This window comes from Pungitius pungitius, chromosome 1, assembly GCF_949316345.1.
Source record: "Pungitius pungitius chromosome 1, fPunPun2.1, whole genome shotgun sequence".
Classification (NCBI taxonomy): Eukaryota; Metazoa; Chordata; class Actinopteri; order Perciformes; family Gasterosteidae; genus Pungitius; species Pungitius pungitius.
The window spans coordinates 15,457,114-15,483,561 of record NC_084900.1 but is presented as its reverse complement, the minus strand read 5'-3'; the positions used below and the strand labels follow the sequence as shown (position 1 = coordinate 15,483,561).

Sequence of the window (26,448 nt, the reverse complement as noted above, 5' to 3'; positions counted from 1 at the left end):
CTCTTCTGTTGCTCTCCCTCTCTGAGCAACACACTGCGCTAGGCTGCTCGCTAATCTAAGTGATCCCCCCCCCCCCCCCCCCTCCGATGCTCCACTCCACGCGCTCCCACCCGTGTTGTTAGAGGAGCAACTGATCTATCTGCATTAGACGGACTGACTTATGCTGCAGCGTCTTTGGACTGCTGGTCAAAAAGCTACAGGGCTGCTCCCCTAAGGACCCCCCCCCCCCCACACCAGCCCCCACCTCCCCTCCGCGCTCTCTCCTCCACTCTACTTTCCGTCCGTCTCCATCACAGGCACTCCGGCTGAATCTCAGCTCACTGAGCAGCTCCGTGGTATCAAATAGGGGAAGCTGGAGCTTCTGCCTCTCTCCATCACACACACACACACACACACACACTAGTTAACACACTGTTGAGAGTCACCCGAAAGATCAGTCTCATTTGTGCTCATAAAGTATTAATACTTGGGAGGCGGTTGTCGTGGGAGAGGAGGATTCTCAGCGCAGCAGTGAAGGGATCATCCACATTTCCCTCCTTTTTAATGGCTTTTTCATCAAAGCCCCAACAACTGCTTCCACATGTAGGCTCTCTACCTGAGGCACATTCACACAGAGCTATTCAGACTTTGTTCAACGCACACACACACACACACACACACTGACAGTTTGCATCTCTCTCCAAGAAGAACTCCTTTCTCCTCCCCGATGCCAACCACACCACAAAGTGAGCGGAGACGGAAATAGACGAGCGACGACGGGACAAAAGAGTCGCCGTTGTCAAGGCAATCAACTAGTTCTCTGTGTGCCGCGCAGGCCGTGTACTTTGTTAACAAGGTGCCGTCAGACGACAGGAAGCATCTTGGCTCTCTGCAGCGATGGTAAAAAAATATATATAAATCATTAAATGTTAAAACTCTCTGATGCTGCGAAACCCCTCTCTCTACACGATTCATAATTCATCTTCTCCCTGCCTCCCTCCCTCCCATCTCTTCCAAACCCCCGCCCCCTCGGATTATGGGGCGCCAGTTACTGGAGAAAGTGGAACATCCCAGCTGCTGACGTGTGTGTGTGTGTGTGTGTGTGAGACCCAGGAAGGACACACACGAGGTCATGGAGCAAGAAGTGTTTCCCATTCGGACACACGCAGAGCGGGAAATGCCTTCCGCTTAGAAACGACCTCCCAGAGGCCTCGAGCTGTCAGTGAGGTCAACGCCACTAGCGTCCAATCCCACTACGGCCATATGGTTAGTGAATTTAACCACGAGCGCCGAAGGAGAACAAAGGTCCGAGGAGCACTTAAAGCTTGACCCCCAACTTCACATTCACTCCCTGAACAGCAGATTTACGATGCAACCTTTTTAATGAATCTGCCTAATTCTCCTCCCGGGCAGCGTGACATTAACGCATACGTGTAACTCCCTCCAATCTGCATGTAACATTCATGAGCAGCTCGCTGGAGGGAACACGGGAACAGCACGTTTCCCCGCACACGTGAAGATGAGCGGTTATTAATGCACGGAGCATTCGGCACGCGTGTTCTCTGCTGAAGCTCCTGAATGAAGGCGGAGCTCCGCTCGACATCCCAACGACGAGTTTATCTGGTCTGAGGAGACGAGGCGATGGCGGGCGATGGCGGGATAGGCCACGCCTTCTCGTCTCCTGCTTGGCCTTTAACAAATGTCCTCGGCAAAAACACATCGTCGCTTCAAGGTTGGACTTTGCTCTCACGTTGTGACGCTTTTCAATGCTACTCGGAAAAAGTAAAAGAAAAAGAAATTGGGCGCAGGAAGTGAACCTCGTTGAGTCTGTGAGGGAAGCTGCAGTGAATCGCTGCGTGGTTCATTGTGCTGAGAGCTGTGGCCTCGGTGGGTCGCTGCACAGCTCCTTCCTCCAGCTTCTATACATGAGTAATGTTCTCTTCAGAGGAGCCAACCCCGTGCTCTGCTTCTTATATATTTGCATACACACACATATATATATATATATATAAGATCAGCCTGCTCTCCGGTAGGCTTTTCTCTTTGTCTACTTGAAATGACACCCGTCCGTCATTATCACATTTCATTCCTCCACCCTTTATTCCATTTTCTCTCCTCTTTCTCTCTTGCTCTCAGGGGACAGGAGCGCTATGCACGATTGTCATGGCAACAACGGCGGGAAGACAAGATGGAGGAGTAATAGCTGGCCGGGCCTCCTATGCAGGAGGAGATCCTGCGTGTGAAAAGGCCAGATGTTTTCTTCATATTTGAAAAATATAAAACCCGTCCGTTTGTTGGTGAATGCGGACATTAAGGTACTGATTACGCAGATATATTGTTTTTAAGTTTACGCCTCTCTGTGCTCTGTTGACAAGTCCCACAGATATGAATATCATTCCAGGATCGTTCAGCCTCCTTCCCCAGTTTTGCTCTGCGACAAAAAACCCTTTGAACCATCGTTCCTTTTCCCTCGTGAAGCTTCTGGAGCAAAACTAGCCCCCGACCAACCTGCGAGGTGTCTGATGGGGTCACGAGGGTCATCATCCAAGTGTCCACCTTCTGCAACACAACTCAAGCTACTGCAGCGGGACGAATGTGTTGTGACGGCAGTGTGACGTTGGGTTTGTTTGACCTTGTGCTCGGTGCCCCCTCTTAGCAACGGCGAGTCGGATTGATGAGTCACAGAGGAACTGATCGAGGCTTTTTCTCCTCCAGCCGACTGCACCTTGTCCCCCCCTCTTCCTCCTCTTCCTCCTCCTCCTCTTACTCCTCTAAAGCAATCCCCTCATACACGCTCCCTTCGCTGAATTTCCGGTGCTGTTCAGCAAATCTCTCCTATAATCCTCCTCCACTTTTTCTCACAACATGATCCCTAACCTATTTCTCATCCCTTTCACCCCCCCCCCCCCCCTCCCCGCTCACCTCTCAGCTCCTACGATCGTTGTGTGTGAATGATTGTGCGCTGGCTGTCAGCGATCACTTCAAAGGTTACCGCACCGTCCTCAGGCGACGTGGCAGAGTGAGCAGGGTGAGAATCACCCCCCCAAACAAATGCAGCTACCACCACAAAATTCCAGTTTGATCAATGCGACACGTGAGGAAGGACAAAGTCTCAAAGGTCCAACTCAGCAGCATCCTTAGTCATCAGGTGGGTCTCATTCATCCATCTCGCCTCCTTACCCACACTCATGTGCTCATGGACAGCCAACCAACGCGAGACGCAACACGTACCTCTCTGCACCAGCATGGTGACCTCGCTGCCCCGGGGACATTTGCTCAGCAGGTCCACCACCTGATTGTGACTCATGTTCTGGACGTTCCTCTTGTTGACCTCCATCAGAATGTCCCCCTCCTTCAGGCCGCGGCAGCGCGGGTAGTCCACTATCTGCTTGACCCTCTGGCCTCCGCCGGTCAGGCTGTCGGCGATGGTGAAGCCGAAGCCCTTGTCGCCCTTCTCCATGTGGATGGTGATGAGCTCCGGCTGCGTGGCGATGGACGAGGCCAGGTTGACCACGTCGCTGGAGTAGCCGTGCGAGCTGTTGGACGCCGCCTCGGAGGGGCTGCGCGAGCGCGCCTCCCTCATCCCGTTGGCGGGCCCGGCCCTGCTGGAGGGCGAGTCGAACGCCTCCTGCCCGTTGACGATGATCGGCTCCTTGTCCACGATCGCCACCGAGGTCACCAAGCTGGTGTTGGGATCGTCGGGGTCGAAGGGCAGCGGGTAGCCGCGGCACAGGGCCAGGTCCACCATGGATCCGATGGGGATGGACTGGAAGATCTTCACCACCTGCGCGTGGGTGTAGCCCAACACGATGGTGTCGTTCACACTGACAATGACGTCGCCTGCAGCAGAGAAAATGATGTCACCATTGAGAGGAATGAGGGTTCCAGATGGGTTCATCCTCACAGGTGGAACCTCTGGACAAACAACTCACAATTAGTTAGAATCCAGGTTCTTTATTTGTAGGAGTGTGGCGTTAGAGGTTAAAACATCAGGTCTGAACATCACCGTTGTAACAAATAAACTGTTGATCATGCTTAGCGGCGAGTTGTTGAGGGTTATTCCGTTATTCGATAAATTGAAACAAGAAGATTAAAGTTCTTTCAAGAGATTTCACCGACATTGCATGCACCCACAATGCAGCAGAACCTGAGCAACAGTAAGGACTAAAATGATTTCACTTGGGTAAAACACTGCGTCTAAATAAGAACCAGTACAAATATCACTGACATCTTTGGTTATGGTATAAATCTTCTCATGTTTTGTTCATTTTCCGTACAGTCTCAATTCCTCTGGCCTAGTTTCACCAGGCTTTGCATTGTGGGTTATTACTGTAGAGGGGTGTTCTGAATGAAAAAAGAGGGCCCCCTGTGGATGCCGGCGGTGTACTGCACCTGTCTCCATCTTTCCATCCACGGCTGCAGGCCCGTCCAGCACCAGGCTTTTGATCTGCAGGAACTCATCCGGCTCGTCGCCCCCGACGACGGTGAAGCCGAAGCCGCGGCGGCTCTTCTTCAGCTTGGTGCTGATGAAGGTTCCTTTCAGCTCCGCCGGGTTTCTCGTGAAGAAAGGCTTCCCTCCTGCAAGATGAGCCACACATTCCTCATTCCAAAGGAAAAGTCAAACGTGAGCGGCCCGATGAAGCACACACACACACACACACACACACACACACACACACACACACACACACACAGTGTCTATGGCACCCGGGGACTCACGTTTGGCCCCCGTGGGGATGGGAGGTAGAGTGGGCGGGGCCTGTGGGTCCCTGTAGGTCTCCAGGTGGTTCGGCGCGTAGTTCGCTAAGGGAGCCGCCGCCGCCGAGTGCTCCTCGATCCACTCTGCGAGGGCACAATGACAAGGAGGTCATCGACACCAGACCCCCCCTAGCGCGCCTTCACATGCACACTTTGACCCTTCAGTTGTGATTCGCTGCTCGTTTAAATCAGATTCTATTTGTTGTTATTAGTTGTTTGTTGAGATACTTGAAATGATGAGTATGATGACAAGAGCCTTCATACTCTTGCACTCTGCCCCCCCCCCACCCCATTAGACAACTCAACACAGTGCAAACATCTGTATAAGAATGCAAGGAGGAGAGTGTCTGTATCCCTGGAAGAAAAGCACAACATGTGACGAGACGAGCACAGAAAAAACAAATCCTGGTAATAAAGCATGAAAACAAGTTGTATCTTGAGGCGAGACGTCTGAGGAAAACCATCCGCTTTGAGATTTTGGTGAGTAGAATGAAAATATTTGACTACTTTGACTTGTTGCATCTATAAGTTACCATTAGTTGATGCGTATTTAAAACGACGCTTCAGGAAACATAAATGCTTAATAATGCTTAATCCTTCATTTTAATATCATTCTCCCGCGTAGCGTCTTCAAATCAAGGTAAAGCGTTAAAGGGCAATTTCTCTAAATATTCTGGTTCTCTTACATTCCCCTCTATTTTCTCAGATATTATCCATTGCCTCATTTATACAAGATTCTAATAACAAAAAAAATAAGAAATATTCTATTTTAATGGCTCTCTCACTGTTGGGCTGAAGTTTAAAAATCTCTTTCTAACCGTTTCATGAAAAAGGCAAATCAAATGATCAAATACAGAATGACGTACAGCATCTATGACTTTTCAAATAAAAACCTAAAACACCAAAGGACGACGCCGGGGCTTGGGCCAGCTCTTGTTTTGGTATAACTTGCTCCTCCAAATGTGCACTTGGTGAAGAATCTTCCATCTTTCGTTTTTCCCCGATTGCGTCTGACAGAGGTTGAGATTCAAGATCCGTCTGGCCCAAACCCGGGAGAGAGCACCGACACTCACTCACACACACACACACACAAACACACACACACATGAAGAAAGAAAGAAATGGTGCCGCGGCAGGGCAGGAAACGAACCTCGGATATACCGCTCACCTTCTGGAGGCTGCGGCTGCGGCTGCTGTGGCGGCGGCTGCTGCTGCTCCAGGATTTTGCGACGCCGCGCCTCCACCACCGGGTTCTCGTACTGGGTCTTCCTGTTGATGTGACTGGGACAGTGGGAGGGAAGAGTGATGTCATTAGGGATGAGATACTAATGAAGAGAAACGACATTGTTGCCGTAAAATGCAGCCTGGAAAAACGGCACGTTTATTAAAAAGCAAATCCTATTATTTATTTCCTAATCATTTAAAGGTTGTGATGCAAATAATCACTTTGGATGACGATAAAGTCAAATATAAGGTTGATTTCCACATTGATCATGTTTGCAGGGAGAACACGGTAGTGTAAATCGTGGGAAAGGCGGTTATTAATATGTGAGTTACACATTTTATTTGAATGTGGACATTGTGTGTCAAAGAGAAACAGAACTTACTCTACATAGTACACGCCGTACACCGGGTCTTCTATCCTTTCCCATCCCGGGGGCAGCTCTAAAACACAGCACATTAAAAACACATCAACACTTTCACCTCAGGGCACTTTTCACTCTGAACGGCGTTCATTAAACTCCAGATGCTGAAGTGTGGTCACATTTCTGTGGATGATTTCTAGCGTCTGTGGATGTGCCCCCGAGGACTCGGTTCCTCTTCACAGTAAGAGTTGGTTTTGCTGTGTTACAATCGACCTCAAACTGCCCTCTGTGTGTCTCCCATCAATCCCGAAAAACAGGATCAAATGCCAAGAAATATACGACGACATCAAGCGCTGATTTTTCGGGCCATTTGTCTTTTATTTTGGAAAGTTGTTGCCTGTACCTGACGCCTCGTTAAATTATCCCCGTAAAAAACGCCCCGGTTTTATAGCAGAGAGGATTCTGCCAGCAACACTTATCTTTTATGACCATCTAGCTAACATGCATACACAACCACCTTAATCACATCCACCCAGGCTGAAACGTCTGCACAGCTGTGCGTCAACGACAACACACACAACAGGTACCACATGTAAAAAAAACACCAAAAACATGTATTTGTCTGCTTATGATTGTGTGAACGAGACGGCTGATGCACAGTAAGAGTTGAGTGAGTACGGAGTAACTAAGCTGTAAATAAAAGGCTGACGAGAGTGCGCCGCAGCGGGAGGAGAGGTCACGACCCCCCCGGACGCACACTGAGGTGCACACTCAATCGCTCTCCCCCGGGGGTAAAGGATGACGGAGGGTTTTCTACGATGAGGTTACAGAATGAATTGGTTGTGTCCCTCTGGCTCCTTTGGACCACAGACAGCAGCATCACAGGCTGGTAAACATTCAGATAGTAGAGCATTAAAGTCATATTGCACCCAGATTTTAACGCCGGTCAGGTTTTCACATCAGATGATTTCCTTTTATCATCTGTGAACATAAACAACATCACGTTGGTGGTTCCAGATCTAAATACAGATTTGATTACATTTAGTTTCAGTAAAACACATTGTTTTCATCTTTGAGGTCTGAGAAACAAACTCAATCGGCCACTTTGTTCTTCTTTTGTTCTTTTGAAGCTTGCACTTTACGTTACACTCTTCTTCTGTTTTTTTGTCATTCCAACACATTAACATTAACCACAAACTTTTGAAATGCGCCAAAGAAGCCGCAATTTCAAAGAAACAGAAAAACCATTTCAGCGCTCAGTGGGAAGATGGAGGAGTCATAACTGTCGTTTAATCTAATAAAGTCTTCCATTCTTCTTCTTACTGGAAATACACGTTCCCACGCACGAAAATGAACAAAACTTTGCACAAAGGCCCAGTCCTCTGCCGGTCCTGATGGAGGCGCTACGGCACCAAAAAGTAGTAAACTATCAGAAGCAATTGTTAAATCCATCATGCTGCAAAGCGAATCAAATCTAGTTTCTCCCATTTGTTTTGCTTCATTGACACCAGACGTGACAAACTGCCTCTTCACGGCGCATCCATAAGCTTCACTGGAATTAATAATAATAACAACGGACAACATTCTTTTGTCATCGGTAGATGAAGTCTGGTGTATCTGATGTATCGGATCAGTTAAAAACATTTTAAAATGTCGCAGACCTTGGTTTGCGATGTAACTCTGTGGAAAGCCAGCGCGCTGCTGGTCATCTAGAATAAACATGATGTAACCGACGTTATGTTTTAAACAACCAAATCCATTAAAAGAGCTTACCCAGATCCGTCTCCAACTCCTCCGAATGTATCCCCTCTTCTCCAAAATGAAAGCAGGATGGAACAGAGAAAACAAAACGAAGAAGAGAAAAGGGGACGGAGGACGGAGGAGGAGAGGTGGGACGAGGATGGAGGACGGAGGAGATAGGAGGAGGACGGAGGAGATGGGAGGAGGATGGAGGAGGTGGGACGAGGATGGAGGACGGAGGAGGTGGGATGAGGATGGAGGAGGTGGGACGAGGATGGAGGACGGAGGAGGAGGGGACAGGCGACAGGTGACCGTCCAAGAAAGAAAAAAAGAAAGAAAGGAAGACAGAAAACCCCTTAGTATAAAAACAAACAAACATGGATACACACATGTAAACATGTTCTGGATTCTCACCACTTGATGGAGCAATTCTACAATCTGTGTTCTGAAATCACACGACTTGGAATTCATCAAACGTGTTGAGTTGGGAATCATTTGTCATATTTGGTCTTTTTTTTAAAAAAAATTAACTACGCATAAGAAATGTTGAGCTCCACAAACAACTGAGAAAGCCTCCTCGAGGAGGTCATGAGGAGGTCGTGAGGAGGTCGTGAGGAGGCTTACCATCGTCGTCACAGTCCTCCGGCGGCCGCGAGGCTTTGTCCCTGCACCGCGGGTCCATCCATGACGTGGTCTTCGTGTTGTGGCTGAGTGGAAACAGACAACAACGGGGGGGAGGAGGGGGGTCATTCAACGCGTCACGCCTACACGCCAATAAGAACGCGAGCCGCATCGGCGAGTTTACAGAAAGGACAGAAAGGCGCCCCCCGCTGCGAGGAGGAGGGGACCGGGGCAGGACATCGACAGTAAACAACCGTGACTTCTGCCTCTATCGCTAAACAAGCACATACTGTAAATCAGTGATAGCAGAAATGAACATACAAGCTCTGAAAACACACAGCCGTGTCCGGGTGGCGTGCCTTTGCCGTGCTGCGGAGAGGACAGAGAGGTGGAGGTAGTCAGGACGTGATCTCCTTTAGAGATCGGGACATGCAGGGGATTAACAGGAAAGCAGCGGCACCCAGAGGGCTGGGCAGGTTGGGCTGGGGAGGCCTAAAAAAACCAAATCATGGGGTAGGGGGGTTGGGGGGTGGGGGAGGAGACAAGCCACTGGACGAACAAAAGGGATAATTGTGCAGGTAAAATACAGGAGAAAAAAAACACCAAAAATGAGCTGCGGCAGCGTGAGGTGCATCAGGTGCTCAACAGGACGGAAAGGTGCGCCCGGCGCCGCGCGGCTGGCGGGTACATACTCTATGAAGTAGAGCTCGCCGCTCTCCGTGTACGCCATCTCCCAGTTGTCGGGCAGCGCGCCCTGCGGCTCCTCGGGGGACACCTGCGGCTCCGCCAGCGTCTGCTGCCCGCTCTCGGCGGTGCAGGCGGCCGCATTGTTCAGACCGCAGGAGGGAGCGTTGTCGCGGGCGGGGTATGGCCGGAGGGCGCCGCCGCCGCGGCTCTCGTCCTGCTCGCTGGGGTTACCTGCGCACAGCAGAGGAGAGGGAAAGAGGCTACGCACTAAAGATCCTGGGTCATAGCACGCAAGGGGGGGGGGGGGCGACAGAGAAGGAAAAGAAAGAAACAAAGGTTACGTCCGGCGCATGCAAGAGGAGAACAGGTGAAAGGAGCACACATGCTCTCTAATCCCCTCCACACGCCCTTAACTTGAGATGCCACTTCCGATTTCTAGTGAACTGCAAGGGCCCCCAGGAATATGCTAATTCTTTCAGCAACAAACTCTTTTTTTACCCCTGCCCTGTTTTTGTTTTTTTTACCTCTCCACTTTTTTTTTTTAGGCCGGCCCTTCCAATCCAACCCCCTCACCCCTCCCCCCCCCCCCCCCCCCCCCCCCATCCTCAAACTCACTCCCCAGTGCCCAATGTCTTCTGTGGGCCTTTCAGGATTTGATCAAATGCTAATTCAACACTCTGGCAGCTTAGCATGGAGGGGGGGGTGGGGAGGGGGGGGCACAGATTCCTCAGCAGCAAGAGACAAAAGGAAACCATCTAGTGCACTCAATATGCAGGGGGAAGGACATGTCGTCTCCTATTCACCTTTTTAATATGTAATGGAAAGGGGGGGGGGGGGGTTCTGCAAAGATGTACAGAGAACGAAGTGAACAAACGGGAACCCTCGATGTAAACAAGTGCATTCTGGGAGGAGAGGATGCGAGGCCCTGAGACCGCGCCCCCTCCTTGCAGGCAGATGGCGGTGTTCGGAAAAAAAAAGAAATGAAAGGAAAGAAAGAAACTCAGCACCACAAAGGCATGATGTAACCGGCAGACACCACAGAGCGGAGGGGAGGGTGGAAAACACACACGCACACACACACGCACGCACACACACACACACACACTTGGTCGACGCCCCTCACCTGTAAAACTGTTGTTCATTTCCGAGGCCTGGTCGTCATCGTCGTGCTCAGCGGGCACTACGCGGGCGTGTTGCATGTCATTGTAGGACTTGGTGCGCTTCGGGGTGGACTGCTGGGAGCCGGCATCGCCGACGATCACTGTCCCGCCGACGGGCTGCCTCGGCGGCTTGGGGGTCCCGTAGTAGTTACCTAGGCAACGAGGAGGGCATTAGCAGAGAGAGAGAAAGAGAGAGACCGCAGAGGGAGAAGGACGAGACAGGGAGAGGGGATGAAGACCAAATGAATAAAAGAGGGAGCCGAGAAGATGCCGGGAGGAGGCGAGGCGGCTGGAGCGCGTCGCCGGGGGAAACGAGCAGCAGCTGCCGGGGGGGGAAGCAGCAGAGCTCCAGTCGGCGCTTGAGCCGCATTGTCTGGACTGTGAAAGCCTACTGACCACAAAACAATGGAGCGGCTCACAAAACCCGGCTTGTTTTAGCCGCTTTCTTTTTCGACTGATACGGTTTCAGAAAAACACGTTTCTTTATCTGGTTTGGTAGGAATAATGTACCCATTCATTCTTTGTGAGTGCGAGAAACGGAGGCCCCGAGGTGACTCGCAGAGCATGTGAGCATTCAAAGAATCCATGATGTGACCAATAAGCAACGCGAAAATCCTAAACATTTCTCATACAAACTGTGCATGTCGATGCCAATGTGTGACAGTTTCAGCAATTTTTAAAATAAAATGTTCAAACATATTCTTCTTGCAGGAAAACTGTCACACAGCCGGAGCCGCTGTCAAATGAGGAGATTTTTGTTCCCTCGGGTCAACAGGTACTTTACATACGGTATTTGCTTATTGTGAAAGGAAAGAATAGAAGGAGGGGATCTTAGCCTCGTTGCCTTTGTTTAGCATAGATGCAAATGGATCTCTTGAACCCGCCAGGTGTGTGAAGGCTTCCAGATGAGAAAGTCTAAGCCACTTTGAAGTCTGTCGCTTCGATGCAAAGCTTCAGTCAAAACGTTTAGTTCAGGTTATCCAAGGTGGAACCGTCATAAAAACGTTTAGTTCAGGGATTTGAAAAGACATTTAGGCAGGAACCTAAAACCTTTCTGCTATTTTGTTCTTTTTATGTGCTTTTTACTTGTTCATTGTTTTGATATCTGGTTTAAATTTCCCAATGTTGTTAATATTCCTTCAATGTCCTATCCTTTTGTTTTGTTTCAATGCTTTCCAATGTGAGCCAACAACCCGTTAGCTTAGCTTAGCATTCAGACCGGAAATAGCTAATCCCACTCCGTCAACAGGCAAGAAAATCCAGCAACCAGCTGGTCCAACGTTTGCTCCCATCGTTTGTTTAATCCGCAATCAGCCCGGTACAGTGATAAAAGCGATATTGATCTTTTTCTGCCTGCAACAAAGCGAATCAATTCCATATTTTCCAAAATGCCAAACTAATTCCTTAACATTTTATATTCAGCCACAAATGCTGATGAATATCATCTCCCCTTGTTCCCTGTCAGCGCTCTACCGATCACCAGCAACGCTCCTGGATGGCCCTAAACATCTCCTGTGTACGATCACACGTCCATAAAAACTGTGAGCCGGGTGATGAATCAATAATCCGGTCCTCCTGCGATGGTCTGGACGGCCCCGGGCTCCTGTGGACAGGTATTTGACATTGCCCCGCGTGAAAGGGAGAAACGTGCCAACACACAGCGGAACCAGTGCCAAGCAGATTAATGTCGCACGATCACACACACAAACACGCACTAGAGGCTAGACTTAGCACACGCATGCTCTGGAACAAACAACAAAGTGCACACATACACACACACACAGATTTTTGCACACCACGGTTTGTGTTGGTACGAGACTTAGCGCTGCACAACGCTGTCCTAATCAGAGTGAGAGGGGCAGATGTGGAGTGACCGGCTGTCTCCTGAATGCACCCCCATGAACCCCCCCCCCTCCCACCCGTCACGCACAGCATAATCCAAACCAACTGCGCGCACAGTCTCACAGGCGCCTGCATGTAGGAGGACACGAGCGGCGCCACGCTCCTTGTGTCCGCGGAGAATCGGGGCGCTCACCGTCATACGTTCCAACTTCCAGCAGTGTGCCGCTGTCCTCGAGTTCCAGGAAGTCCTCCACGGACAGGAAGTTGTAGTCCACCCCGGGGACCTCTCCGTCTCGAGGGGGGCGGGTCGTACCTGGGGACAGGAGGAAACAACAAAACAAATCCGGTTCAAGTGGCTGCCGTTTTGAATACCTCACTGCGCTTCTGCTAATAGATCATCCATTCTAAGTCCTTCACACGGTGCCCTCGGGCTCTAATTGTCACAGATTTGTGGCACAAGCAATAAAGAAAAGGTGAAGGCGAGGTTAAAGTTGTCCTTTGCTGCTGTGGGCCTCGTCCCCTCCTGGAGCTAATGATTAGTGGTCCGCGGTGGTTTCCGCTTTGTTTTGCGGTAACACTTTGCAGAAGGAAGCTGACTCCAGACAATGGAGACGGAGGCTATTGCGTCTGTGTCTTTACAAAAAGGAGAGGTGAGATGGCAGAGGGTCGATGGACACATCGTAGCACACCGACACCGGCTGAAGGTCTTTAGTCCAGGTAGGATTCTGACCTGATGATAAGGTCACAGGGCGAAATGTCAGCGGATCATGGCAGCGATTACCTTTCCTACCCGAGGAGACATAAATATCACCGCGATCCGTCCAATAGCGTTTGAGACGTTTCAGTCGAACCACAGAACCACTGCTGCCGATCAACCGTAACCAAGGTTACCGAGCTATAAATGTCTGGGGGAAAAAATTCTCACAATCCAACAGAGTAGATGTTGAGATAATAAACCGTTTGACTTCTTGAAGTTGATAGTTGATATTTCACCAATAAGTGTCGAGCCGTTAGTGGTGCTTGAGAATAATCCAATCATCATCTGGGGAGCCTGAATGCGCTTACAAAACACATATTTCAGTCCTTACTAAAGTGGAAGACTTTTGTTAGCATCATCAGCTCCGTGCCCCAAGAGCGGCTGACAAGAAATACTCAAAATAAAAAGCAAATCTCCTTCAGAAGGCGGAGGTTAAAGCTAATCACCGCTTTAACCTTCCCCGCTGTGTTCTATTCTGGGCGAGCCACAGCGCTCATGTTCCACACAAGGCTCTTTCCACTGGCAGAGTTTACCTGAGCCTCACACCGTGCACCACTCAGGGCCCATCCAGCCCACCAACACCTGGTGATGAGCAAGTCTTCAAAGTGCACGGCTCTGCCCTGCAAAGGCACATTCTCCCCACCGCCAGGCCTCCTCCTCCGGCCATTTTGAAAACGACTCTCAAGGTGAACTCGTGAGGAGCAGGAGGAGATCCAGATGAAGCAATCAGAATGTGAGGAACAAAACAACGAAGGGGATTTCATAAACTGACCGTTTACAGCGGCAGCGCGCATGCAGAATCTGCGCTTTGAATTGGCCTCAGAGGACGCGGACGAGATGAAAGGGAAGTTGTCACAGGGCGAGTTGGTCCCGTGGTGGGAGACGTTTCTGAGGCTAAGGGACGCTCTCTGCTGAGCTGTTATTCAGGCTATTCCCCACACTGGAGGGCTACATAACAGAACACTGAGGGCCTCTTTCAACTTCTGGCATGTGTTACGTCATTATATGATTGGCATGAAAAGTATTTTATCTTCACCCAAATAATTATGTGAGTCTAATTCGCACTATTTGTTCATCAAAGAACGACTCTGGAATCATTTGATGATTCAACTTCCTCGTGTACCTCTGGGTAGAGTAACTCGATCTCCAGTTTGTGAAACATTGCATGATTTGAATGCAATATTTTTCTGTTCAGAAGAACGTCATGTTGATGTATTTTATGATGTCACAACCACGGATGCCCGAGGGTACAGTACATCAAAGACCGTATTCAACAACGTAGCCAATAACACGTCCCCGTTTCGGTTTGTGCCCTATGGTGTGTCAACTTCTGCATTTAGGCTGTCGCCATCTTTGTTTCTGGCTGTCGCCATCTTGGTTTCTGGCTTTCGCCATCTTGGTTTCTGGCTTTCGCCATCTTGGTTTCTGGCTTTCGCCATCTTTTTTTTTACTTGGTATCCCCGCCCTGAAGCATCCCTTGCTTTACGGTCCGTTTGAATCTAAATGGACCATCATTTACTAAATGAACATCATGCTGTATTAAAGAAGACTTGAAACTAGACATTGAGACCATAAACTCATGTTTACAATGTTTACTGAGGGAATAAATCAAGAGAGGTCTTAATTATTTTGTAATATCACCAAAGCACAAAGAAACATTTTTTCTACAGTAACTGAGATAAATGTTAAATGATAAAAAAAGGCACCTCAAGCCCATTTGAAGATTATATCCACTGCTTCTAAGAAACAATTAGGACGTTTTGGAAAAGAGGCAGTTGTTGCCGGACAGTTGAACTAATCCAAGGACTTATTGTTAGGAGATCATTCGACAGCTTGTCTTCAGGAGAGTCTGAGAGCTCTCGCTGCACAGTGAGGTCACGCTCATCTCCTTCCCATCGCTGTGGATGGTCCACTGACACTCATCGACGGGCTTTATTCCATCTCTATGAGAAACCAACTACAAACTAACTGGAAAAATCTTCAGTTTTGAAACATCAACCATCTAAGCGGACAAGGAGGACAATACAAAATAAGTGTTTCTTTTGCTTCCTTCACCAAACCACAAGAATAAATCTTTCACAAAGGTTCGGTTTGCAGGCCACAATAAATTGTGAAATACTTGAAATCTAAACAATTCAAACCACCTCTTAAAAATAACCAACCAGCCGAAGGCGACAACTCTCCCTCAAAAAAAGCTTCAATTATTGCAGCACTATTGCGTTGTATTAAATTATTTGTTAGCACTCCTTGTATTCCTTCTTCTTCTTTGGCTTTCCCGGAACAAACACATCTCAGGGGGGAATTTTAGTTTCCTTAAATCTCCATAAAGACGTCACCCTCCATTTCTCAAAAACTGTAATAACAATTAATCGCAAGCGAAAGATCATTTGAGTGATATTTCTTTGAACTGTGGCAGGAAATTAAAATCCCCGTGTTCCGCCGTCTCCTTTGTTTCGCTCTCAGGATATCCGATGTGACGGCCTCGACCCTTCTTCCGCGGGCATCAAATATGCTCCTGAAAACGCCACTCTGGCACACCGCACCCCGGGTCTAATGGTGTCAGGCGGGCGAGATTATTCACTGCACAGAAGGAGACGCGTCCCTCGCACGCCTTGCTGATGGAATTTTAAATCAGCACTTACTCCGGCTCCAGTGCGGCCCAACGGGAGGCGCGCTGCACGCCTTACGAGCAACTCGGTACACAAAGCGGTGTGTCATGTGTCGATCCGGACCATTTCAATGTATGTGTGCGCTTCCCTTTTCAGGCCCAGGGCCATGCTTCAAGTAATTAACTCGCATGTCCCAACGCAGACAACACCGTGCATGAACCACTCAACAAATAACGCACAGAGGGGAGGGATTATTTACACAACGGATTCTGCTGTTTTATGACAGCTTGTGACAGACAGAGTCGAGAGCTCCTCCCTCGGTCACCTACACAAACTCATCCGGTCGAGGCAGAAGGCCGAAGGCCGTGTCGTCACTGCGGGCTGAAATATTTCTCTTTAAATATGGTAAAAACTTGATGGTTACAGTCACAGTTACAGTGTATATACTTATATCAATTCCAACTTTGAGGCCCTTGCAGCACTGTGGGTGGGAATATTGAACAATTTCACCAGGGACTCTACAAGCGTACGTTACTACAATAAATACTCCTTCAAGGATACAAAACATGCCAATTCAAATCTCAACAGACAGTGGTTAAACAAAGACTAGAAAACTAAGAACAAATACCGTAGTCTAGCCCCCTGTTTGCTACTCCCCAGCTGTGGAGTTTCAAAATAAAACGCCTCAGGTGTAGCAGATGAGTGTGTGTGAGCTAAACATTTTCCACCGTCTAAAACAGGAACAAGCCCCATTTGTGCTAAACGCACACATGTTGAACAGGGACGCTTGCCATCTTAGTGAAGCACGTTAGCATGCTTACGTTTGCTTATTGGCACCAAGCTTCAACCGGGGCTAATATCAATTTCATTAGTTTTGCAAGTGTGTTGTCGTGCAAGTAGCATTTGACAAATTGTACTTCATCCTGTTTGGAAAGATGCATGCCTGCACAAAATTTAACACCAATCCATCAAATGGTTGTTGGGATATTTCATTCCGGATTAAAGCGGCAGGACGACAGCCGGACGCCGTGCTGCTCGTGTGAAAAACAAGAATTAAAATGAATAGAAAGGAGCCCCTCTGCAATGTGACCACAGAGATTTGGAATAAATAAAAATGCTAAATTCCTACGAGAAGATTAAGAGCGACGTGATGTGAGTGTTCAGAGGTCCAATCAACCCGTCGTCCCTCAACCGTGACGCGCTGTTGTTGAATATTCACGCAGCTAGCGGCCTGCACAGTGCAGTAGTACAACGTGTATCCGTACACACTAAGGAATGTGTCCGCTATCAGAGATTTAATGGGGCGGTTTATGCCAAGGTTATAAACCTTTTAATCTCTCTGGCTGTATTTGGCCGTTGTTGCAGCTGTAACATTTCAAATCAAAATCAGCATTAAACCCACAGCTTCCTTGTTGTTACCCGCTGCTGTTTATTATGTACCGCATGAATACACCCCTCGCATTAACTTTTGTGTGATGAAGATACACAAATTAGAACTCTACAATATCCAAAAACAAGAAATTACAGATTGATTAAATATTAATCGACTAATTGCTGCAATCTACTTTAGTCATTAGCTTTTGTCACTATCCGGCTTAGTGATCAACGCCCCTCCTTACTTGGTGCATTGTATTACGTGTGTTTCCATGCCTAACTGTATACCCCCCCCCCCACACACACACACACACACGCACCCACACACACAATGCACTAGATTTCCTTCTGCAGTGTAAGGCATATTGCATTTACAGTAAACACACACATGGAAGCGGGTATTAACGTCTTTGCAGACGAGGCCACACACACACACACACACACACACACAGATAAAAGCATAGAAGTGTGCAAACACATGTGTGTATTTAGAGTGTGGACTATAAATAACAGTTTGTGGAAGTCAGCTTCTGACCTCGCTGGCACTGGATAAGAAGCGGCGGAGCGGGGGACATGTGGCCCTGAAGTGGCCTGGATGAGCGCTGTGACCCACATCCCGTCTGCTGATACTGGGCCACTCATCCATCGCAGGAATGGTTTCACCCGACGGTGGACGCTCTGCGGGTTTGAATCCCCGGGGGGGACGTCAAAAAATGTATTGGAGGAAAGTTTGGGTGTTGTTCATGTTCAAATATATCAAGTCAAAAAATATTTTTTTAACAAAAGCTCAAAAATATGTCATTAGCCATTTAGGAAACGTTTAGATGGAAAAATACAAACACGACAAAGAAAACAATTTCAGCCTCACTGACCGGTCGCCGCCTGCCATCATGAATCCCAATCTGATTTATTCAGGTTCACTTTTGCTCACCACAAGCTTTAGAGTTTATACCGGCGCAGAAATGTCACACACATCCCTTTTTAATTTAAAAATTTACCGTGTTGGACATAGTAGCAACCGGTCAATCACAAGGCAGCCCCGCCCTAAAGCCCACCCTGCTTTATGGTCTGTTTGACTATAAATTGCTGTAATACCATAATTTACTAAATGACCATCATAGTGTATTTAAGAAGACTTGAAACTAGAGGTTGAGAACATAATCTCGTGTTTACAATGTTTGCTGAGGGAATAAATCAAGAATTATTTTTCTTTCTTTCTTTCTCACGTACAGCAAACAGAAAGCAACATGAAGTTCCTTCATCTTCTGACTCTGAGAAGTTTGTATTTATCAAATGAGTTGCATTAGTGTCAAACATTTAATCAAGCTTCAGAGAAAAGCAGATTCTGAGGCCATCTGGCCACTGAATCTTTTACAACACACAGAGCTCGACCTCCACTAGCACACAAAAATAAACGTATTTTCCCTCATACGTTGCCCCACATCAATTGACCTTTTTCCACCGCAGATTGTGAGCTAAAGAAGAACTAAAGAGAGCTGCTGGTGCACTAAGCATCTGATTGAAGTGTCTTTTTGGTAGAATGTGATAGTGCCTCTGCCCGAACACCGGGAAAAGAAATAAAGTTGCACTGCGGCCGTTTCTGGTGGGCTGACACAAGTCATGTGAGTTTACACTGAGAGGGGAGCTGTTATCTGCGGAGGCCGACTAAATATTTCATTCATGTAGCTGAGTGAATGTTTGTACAGTCTAAAAGTGGCTCCAACCTGTCAGAGATATCCACATGCAACATCGGGCATCATGCAGAAAGCCAGAGAAGAAAAACACTCTGCTTGTCTTTATTAATTTACACAATATTCCCCTTACTTTGGAAGTTCCTATCATTTCAGTGATTGTTGTTTCAGCTTTCATCTCAAGTAAAAGAAAAAGTGGTCAAGAGGACTGCCACCAAAATAAGAAGAGGGGCTCTGATGACCTTTAGTTGTCTCATCTAGCCGCTCGCTAGCAACCGCCTCTTTAAAGACACTTAAAAGCATCAAGATTCTATATAAAAAGTATTTTATACCCTACAAAAAAATGTTAACAGCTCCTAAGCTTTTATTAACAACAGACCAACAGACATCACTCTATTTACTACATACGTGCATGTTAGCATGCCGATGATAGCATTTTTCTCAAAACCCTCCAGAAAACCTACTTCTGTATTCATACATTACACATATATTGTAAGAAAAAGCACCTTCCCTTTGTACACATTTGTCCTTTGTTAGCTCAGCAGCTAATTGGCTGATGGAGTAAGAACAATGGACTTTCCTTAATCCTCACGGGCTAAAAATAACCTCAACCTGGATGTTATTTCTGGCCTAAAAAAGAACCCTGGATGCAACCCTGTTTCACACTACGGTTACACCCGATGCTTATTGGCCACTTCTCTCTTCATGTCCTATTCTGACCCTGAGTCAGTCCACTGCTACCTGAGGCCGAGCTACCCTGGACTGCCCATGTGACTCCTCGGATACTAAAATAATGTCCAAGATAAAAGGCTGTGAAAGCTGTATTCCGAGGGGTATGTAAAACAACAACAAACTCGCATTCAGTCTGCACACACCGTCAAAAAGGGCAAGGTGAGGAAAACGAAGTGTCCCCCGGTTTTTCCACAATAGCCGAGGAGGGGGAGTGGGGCCTGGGGGGGGTCGGCCGACAGCCCTCTGACATCCGATAGCCTCAATCGCCTTCCTGCTGTTGTTGGTCCGGGCAGCTTCCACACACAGGTTCAGTCAAAACATCTGCTGTTTTTAACCCCTGCTGATTACAAGTGTGAGCTCCCCGGGTGATTGGAAGAGGGGGGGGGGGGGGGGTGGGGTCTTCCAACTGACCCTAAGAGGGTGAGCTAGGGCAGGGGAACGGACATCCCTTCCTACCAACACTGTAATAAATGTCAGAGTGAGTAGACTATCTGAATTTAAAGTGAAAGGGTACCTTTCCGTAGACCTGGGGCGTGTTTCCAGGACAAACACGCGTTCGCCGTCGAGGGGGAAGTGTGTGTTATGAAAACAGAGGCCGAGTGGTGACGTGAGAAAAGAATCGCGTGCACGAGAAGACGGAGAGCAGGGTGGGGCGGGGGGATTAATTAAGCCAATTACCGGAGCAGCATTGATTGAGGCAGCACTTTAAGGCCTCGTCTACACAAGTAGTCCCTTAATACACTGGTCAGACTACGTCAGCACCTCCGCCCGCAACTTACCAGGGGGGTAGGGGGCGGGGGGCATTTGCATCCATCACGACCGATCTACTTAGCGGCGGTTACGGGACTGATGCCGAATATTTGGCCAGGGTTCAGATTATTGACCTTAAGGATGTGTCCCTTTGCATTCGTACCATGCCAGGCTTCAGGGGTCTGCAGCTGCTCAGACGGACAGGTGCTGGAAACAGGTGCTGGACCCCTTTTTACCCCCCCCCCCCCGGCGCCCAACCGAGGTGGGTGTTGGGTCCCAATCCTCGATCCCCCATTGAAGAGGAACGGCCGGTCCATCGGGATTCACCAAGGCGAACGGAGAGGGGAATCGATGTAGCCGCCCCTGGACTAATGATTAGGCAAGAAGCAGCGGGGCTCCAGATGCAGATCAGGGGCCGCTCCGCAGTGAGTTCAATTAAGGGGGAAGCTTGAGCAGAGAGCCACAGCGATTCTTCTCGCCTCGCACGTTGAAACACAAATTCCAGACGGTGCACGAAACAAACGGCGTGCTAACTGCACAAAAACACAGACGCAGCGTTGCATTAAAAGGTCACGCTGACGCACGTCAACACTCTTCATCAAATGTCTTCACAGTATGTCGCACCGTGCTTGGGTTTATGCACTGATACTGATATTATAAAGGAATCAGTGACCCAATCTGTTGTCGGATAGATCGCAATATTTTCAGCTTATTGATCAAAACAACGGTATCGTGGATCGGTACTCGACGTCGAACGATACTAAGAGCACGCAAATATCGCTCTCATCGGTTCATCCAAACTTGAAACAACATTCAACATTTCAGATCAATAGATTTGATTTTAAGATTATGTTCTTCATGTTTTGTTATGTCTTTAAATGTCAAACCTTTAACCAATAGTTCAAAACTATTCTGGTTTTATTCTTATTTATTTAAGGACATAAGACAGAAAACAAAGCTGGAGATTATCACACTTGACTGGGTTGAACTTGTTAATATTTGGGAATGTTTGCTTGAATAATTGTAAACAGTTGCCGACTCATCATTTGAATATAAACAAGGTTTCTAAAAAACAAAGCAAAGTAGGGCTCCTGTTCCACTACCTCAAGTACCAAAAACCTCTCAAACTAAAGCCAAAGTGCAAAATGACATGCCGACCCTAACTTCTTCTTTTATTTGATCTATCAAAGACTCGGCTGGATTGAGGTTCCTCGCTGCGATCGTGTGGATAAAGGGATGATGCAGTTCCCCCATTAAAGAGCAGAAGGACGGAGGACACAGAGGACAGACAATACAACAGGCCATTCTTCTCAGCTCGCGCCACAACACTCCTCGCAGCTGAGTCCCAGCCGCTATTCTCCTGCTGTTCACCCCGCGTCCCCCCCCCCACCCCCACCCCAATCTCTCCCATTTCAGCACGGGGGAGAAGAATGAGAAAGGAGGCAGGGTGGGAGGGGGGGGGGAATGGTGAAAATGAATAGTGGCTATAAGCTGGGAATCTTGTAAAAAACAAAAAGAGAACTTGTCACAAAAGATGGCAGTTTTTTCTCACTCATGAGAGACAACAGTTTATTGTGGAAAAACTGCGATAGAAAAAAAAGGGGGGGAGAGGGAGGTTTCATTCAGAGAGTAAAGCTGAGAGGAGGGAGACAACTCCAAAATGAAGGGGAAGATGTGTCTGACAAACGTATGTTCACACACATCAGCACTGACACATGGTCACAGCACATCGGTTAATTAATACTACAAATCTGCAGCAGCGCCGAGTCTCTTTCTCTTTTAGAGAAGAAGAAGAAAATCCACCTGCCTTATGTCTGTCTGTCTATCCCCCCCCCCCCCCCCCTCCTCCCCCACAACCACCACTACCCACATCCCCTACAATCTAATCCCAGAAGCCGGGGCATCATTCCCCGGAGAAGAAGTAAATGTCACAGATTTACCTCCACGCCGCCGCTCTCCTCCTCCTCCCTGATCCTTATTCCACGCAAAAATATTCAAAGAAGATAAATCCAGATTCTGCTCTCCCTCTCCGCAGCGAACGGTCCACAGATCGCCCGGGTGTCTGCGGCTCCCCCGGCTCGTGAGCTCATTCAGGCGGGCAGCTATGGAGGCAGCTGCCGTTTTTCTTCAAAGCTCCACGAGCAGAGCAAATTAGAGGTCCGGCCCAGCTTAGAGGCTAAGCCATTGTGAGCTATTCACACTCCAGTTCCTGTCTGAGGCCAATGGCTGCAGCCCCCCTCCCCTTCGTGCTCCCGCCCACTCTCCCACCCTCCCACCCTCCCTCTTCCTCTTCCTCTCTCCCTCTCTTCCCTTCTCGTGCTATCTTAACCATAAATTTAGACTCTTGACATTACCTAACACATGGTGCCTCCTGATAAACAGCCGGCTTCAGGCCGGTCTCGTGACTGGGAAAACCTCTCTGGGGAAAGTGGACAAGGACCCAGGACGTGAGATATAAGATTCAAGATGTAGAAGATGGAAAGCTACAGTGTAGCATGTATAGAGCAAAAGATTATGTTGATGTTTGACAGCTTCTAATGGATGAGGAGGGTGTTTGGTTTAGTGTACAAGAAGTGGACGTAGTCACCCATTGGTTTGTGGACCAAACTTTTGAAACCTGGAGTTTGGGATTTTGACCACCGCCATTTTTCAGGAGCGAAATACAACCGTAAGCAGACTAAGATATAGGCAACAAAAATGTTACTTTCATGGACAGAAAACATGGAGAACTCATACTCTGCTATGACTCTAAATAGACCATAATTTACTAAATCAAAATGCTGTATTGAAGACTGAAAAATAGAGATTAGGACCACAAACTTGTGTTTAGATTGTTTACAAAGGGAACAAATCAAGTGAAAAGTAATTTTCTATACTTCTCTAGACTTTCCAAGAGGAGTCGGCCCCTGGTGGCCATTAGAAAGAACGCAAGTTTAAGACCATTCCTTCCTTCGCTTCACTCTTCAGAACTGCAGGCTGCCACCAATGTTAGCGGCAGGCTGGATTTCTTGACTTAATTGTTTTAGGATCTTGGAAGATTAACAGCCCAAAGAAAGCTCCCACCTGGAAGGGCAGGCCCATACCTGCACGGACACGGACGGCTGCCCAGGCAACCTGATCGCGGACCCCCCCCACCGAACTGCCCCGAGGGAGGAGGACGGCAGCGTTCTGCTTGGATGCACATGGTCCAAACTACAGCTAGAAGAATACAAATAAAGGCAGCTTTACCTGCAGTTCTGGGGTCAATCAACAGACGGGTTGAAAGCTACATTCGATACCTTTTTAATGTAACCGTTTAACCTCAGATTCAGGTTCAATGAAAAAGTTTTGTTTGTTTGTGTATTGAATATTTACATCAACTTTGTTGGATCAACAAAGCTAAACTCAGATCGTAGCTTTCCAACATTTTGCAAAATATTGTAATCAAACAAGCTTCATGCAAAATGTACAAGTGAAATTCTTATCAGATGTTGCAGGTATCTCTGAAATGTGAATATTGTCTGTTTACAGCTTTATAATTGGTCAACCTGTACAGTGAGAAGGACTGAGTGGAATTTCTTAGTTTTGGGGTATCTTTTGACAATTTCTAAAATACACCTTTAGAGTAAGAGAAAGATACGGTGAAAAGCACCATGTATGTACAAGGAAAGGTTAGAAAAACAGTCTGCCTAACTCAAATATGTAAAGCACATGTTGTGAACACATTAAACCCATCTTTGCTTTATCTGTGTTGAAGCTAAACTAGCAACATGCTAGCTGTAGGCTCACACGTAATATAAAACCAAGCATAAGTAACCTCATCTACTCTGAGCAAGAAAACAAACATTTACATTTTCCTATTTTATATTCCTAATATTCCTATTCCTCCAGTGGTGTTTTATTACTGGGGACCGGTCTCCGCAAACATTTTTGAACACCGTTGTTTAAAAATTCCTTTTATAGGAATGTGGAACTTTTGAGATGAATTTGAGGAGTAACTGGTTTTTGCGTGTCCCCCTCCTTATCAATAGCCATGTAGTGTAGGACTTGCCCCGGTCTGGTCTTGGACTTCCTCTAAACCACTTCAAGTCTTGGGTGGTTGTATAAGGTCTAGATCGTGACACGTTTTTTTGGCCAAATTGCAAAATGGCAGCATGTTTTTGTGATGGCAAACAAAACACTGATCCACTATTTGAGCTACCAAAAATTCAAAAGAGAAGCAGAATCTGCAGAGGGCACACTGCTCATATCATGATAGTTTTGCTTTAGCCAATTTCAGATCAATATTCCTGGAGGCATCGAGGCTCAGTAAAAACACTTTGGAGCTACAGAATGTGTGCTAGCAAGCCGCCACAGCTAGGGTTGCCACCTTTTTTACAGATAAATAAGGAACGCTACGGACGATATTTGCATTGGATGCTGCATTGAAGACAACTCGGAAAACACGGGACAAACCTTGTCTCGTATTGATTCAAAGAGGGACGCGCTATTTCATGCTCAAATACGGGACGATTTCGTATTTTAAGGGACGGGTGGCAACCCTAGCCACAGCACGTGTGCTAGAGGCCGCAGCATATGTGCTAGCAAGCCGCCACAGCGCATCCGCAAACGAACCATCACAAGACACCGTCTCGTACAAGATGACGCCGTCGCCACATTTGTATTAGTGAATTATTACGGTTCATTCTCCTCCTTCATCGTCATCACCGGTGTCCAACTCCACCAAAAACAGGACGTAACGGTAGCAATAATGACGAGCTAAACGCAAGTGTAAATAGGTTAAGAGAAGCCACACCTGGTTTAATCAACTATCCTGGGGCTCGGGTTTTGCTTCATGTGTCTCACAGCTCGGCTGAACTGTCCCTGTGGACAAAGCAGCTGACCACTGCAGCCTCCTCCCCCAGGACCGCGTGAGGCCTTTCTGCAGGTCACTCGTGGGACACCACAGCGGCCCGTTAATCAGGGCCCGATGACTGTAAACCAGCTCAGGGGTTGATGCGATCACGTCGTACCTTTTCCTAAAGGAAAACGCGATCAAGTGCTTTGAATAACAAAAACAGAACTGTGAGCTTTAGATTCAGGCTCGGGGAGGAGGGCGGGCTCAAGGTGCAGAAACAGAGGCCGTGTTGTTTCTGCTTGAGCGTGAGATGCCTTCCAAATGGGCCTGGAGGAGATTGTCAATAACAAAAACGTCAGAGACCACCGCCTCCGGTGCCGCCCCCCCTCCCCCTCCCCGCTCTCCTACAATCACACTAAAACAAAAAGCAGTCCTTTTGGTCGGGTTGATTCCAACGGCAATCACTTTGTGGCTGTATCTGTAAAATATGCTAAATATACGGCAATGAAAACAAACCAGCACATGCATTAAACATGAGCTTGACACACACACACACAGACACACACCTGTCTTCGTTAACCATTACTGTGCAAAAAAAAAGCACACATTTGGCTTGGCTCCCCCCATGAGCTTTGGAGGCCAGTCGTGCAGCATCGCGCGCTAACGCGGCCGCTATTCCGATGGCGGTGAGCGAGGCTTCGAGCCGTGCGTACGGGGTGGGCAGCAGCTCGGGGGCCCCCGCTCATGCATTGGGGGAATGAATGGCCGTCATTAGCATGAGGCTCCCCGGCAGCACACTGCATTGCAGCGACACACACACACACACACACACACAGGCGAGTGCCACGCTTCCCCCCCAGAGAAGCCCTTTTGTTTGAGCAGCATCTGGACCTGACCTCCATGCATTCGAAGCTGATGACCACCCCCTCCTGTCAGCTCCTCATCTCCTCTCCTATCCTAACCTCCTCATAAAAGCTTGCCCTGCCTCCTCCTCGTTCCCTTTACCCTGTCCGTTCTACACACACAGACCCCCACTCTCCCCTTCCCCCTCCCTCCTCTATCTGGAGGAGCGCAGCCATCTATTGCTCCTTGAAAAGAAGGTCTGTGTACTAGTGGGCCTTACACAAAGCCTGCAGGGTGAATTAGAAAACCAAAGAGGAAAAAGCACCAGGGCTACTGGCCATCTGTCCCTCTTGGTTGGACGTGCCCGCTTCGAGTGGGCCTGCCCCCCCCCCCTCTTCACCCTCGCAAAACTCCCACCTCTACCCCCACCTCCCCTGATACCCTTAGCCTATATACATCAGCCACATACACTCACTGTGTGCCATGCATACATCACAGGCTTC

At 48.1% G+C, this 26,448-nt stretch overlaps 1 protein-coding gene across 16 annotated transcripts in view; it reads right to left on the bottom strand.

The window, feature by feature from the left end:
• LOC119221946 (membrane-associated guanylate kinase, WW and PDZ domain-containing protein 1-like) overlaps positions 1–26,448 on the bottom strand; it is a 60,059-nt gene that overhangs the window by 13,123 nt on the left and 20,488 nt on the right. For 3 of the 16 annotated variants that reach the window (XM_037478183.2, XM_037478175.2, XM_037478173.2), the window contains exons 3-13: positions 12,567–12,686; positions 10,495–10,683; positions 9,377–9,647; positions 9,006–9,053; positions 8,688–8,770; positions 8,097–8,135; positions 6,345–6,402; positions 5,888–6,018; positions 4,699–4,821; positions 4,372–4,557; positions 3,211–3,819 (exon numbers count right to left, since the gene is read on the bottom strand). In XM_037478183.2, coding sequence (XP_037334080.2) covers positions 3,211–3,819; positions 4,372–4,557; positions 4,699–4,821; positions 5,888–6,018; positions 6,345–6,402; positions 8,097–8,135; positions 8,688–8,770; positions 9,006–9,053; positions 9,377–9,647; positions 10,495–10,683; positions 12,567–12,686 — 1,857 coding nt within the window. Of the gene's footprint in view, positions 1–3,210; positions 3,820–4,371; positions 4,558–4,698; positions 4,822–5,887; positions 6,019–6,344; positions 6,403–8,096; positions 8,136–8,687; positions 8,771–9,005; positions 9,054–9,376; positions 9,648–10,494; positions 10,684–12,566; positions 12,687–22,226; positions 22,481–26,448 lie in introns of those variants that run through there. The other 13 variants (XM_062562489.1, XM_062562475.1, XM_062562487.1 and 10 more) reach the window with 10 other exon arrangements.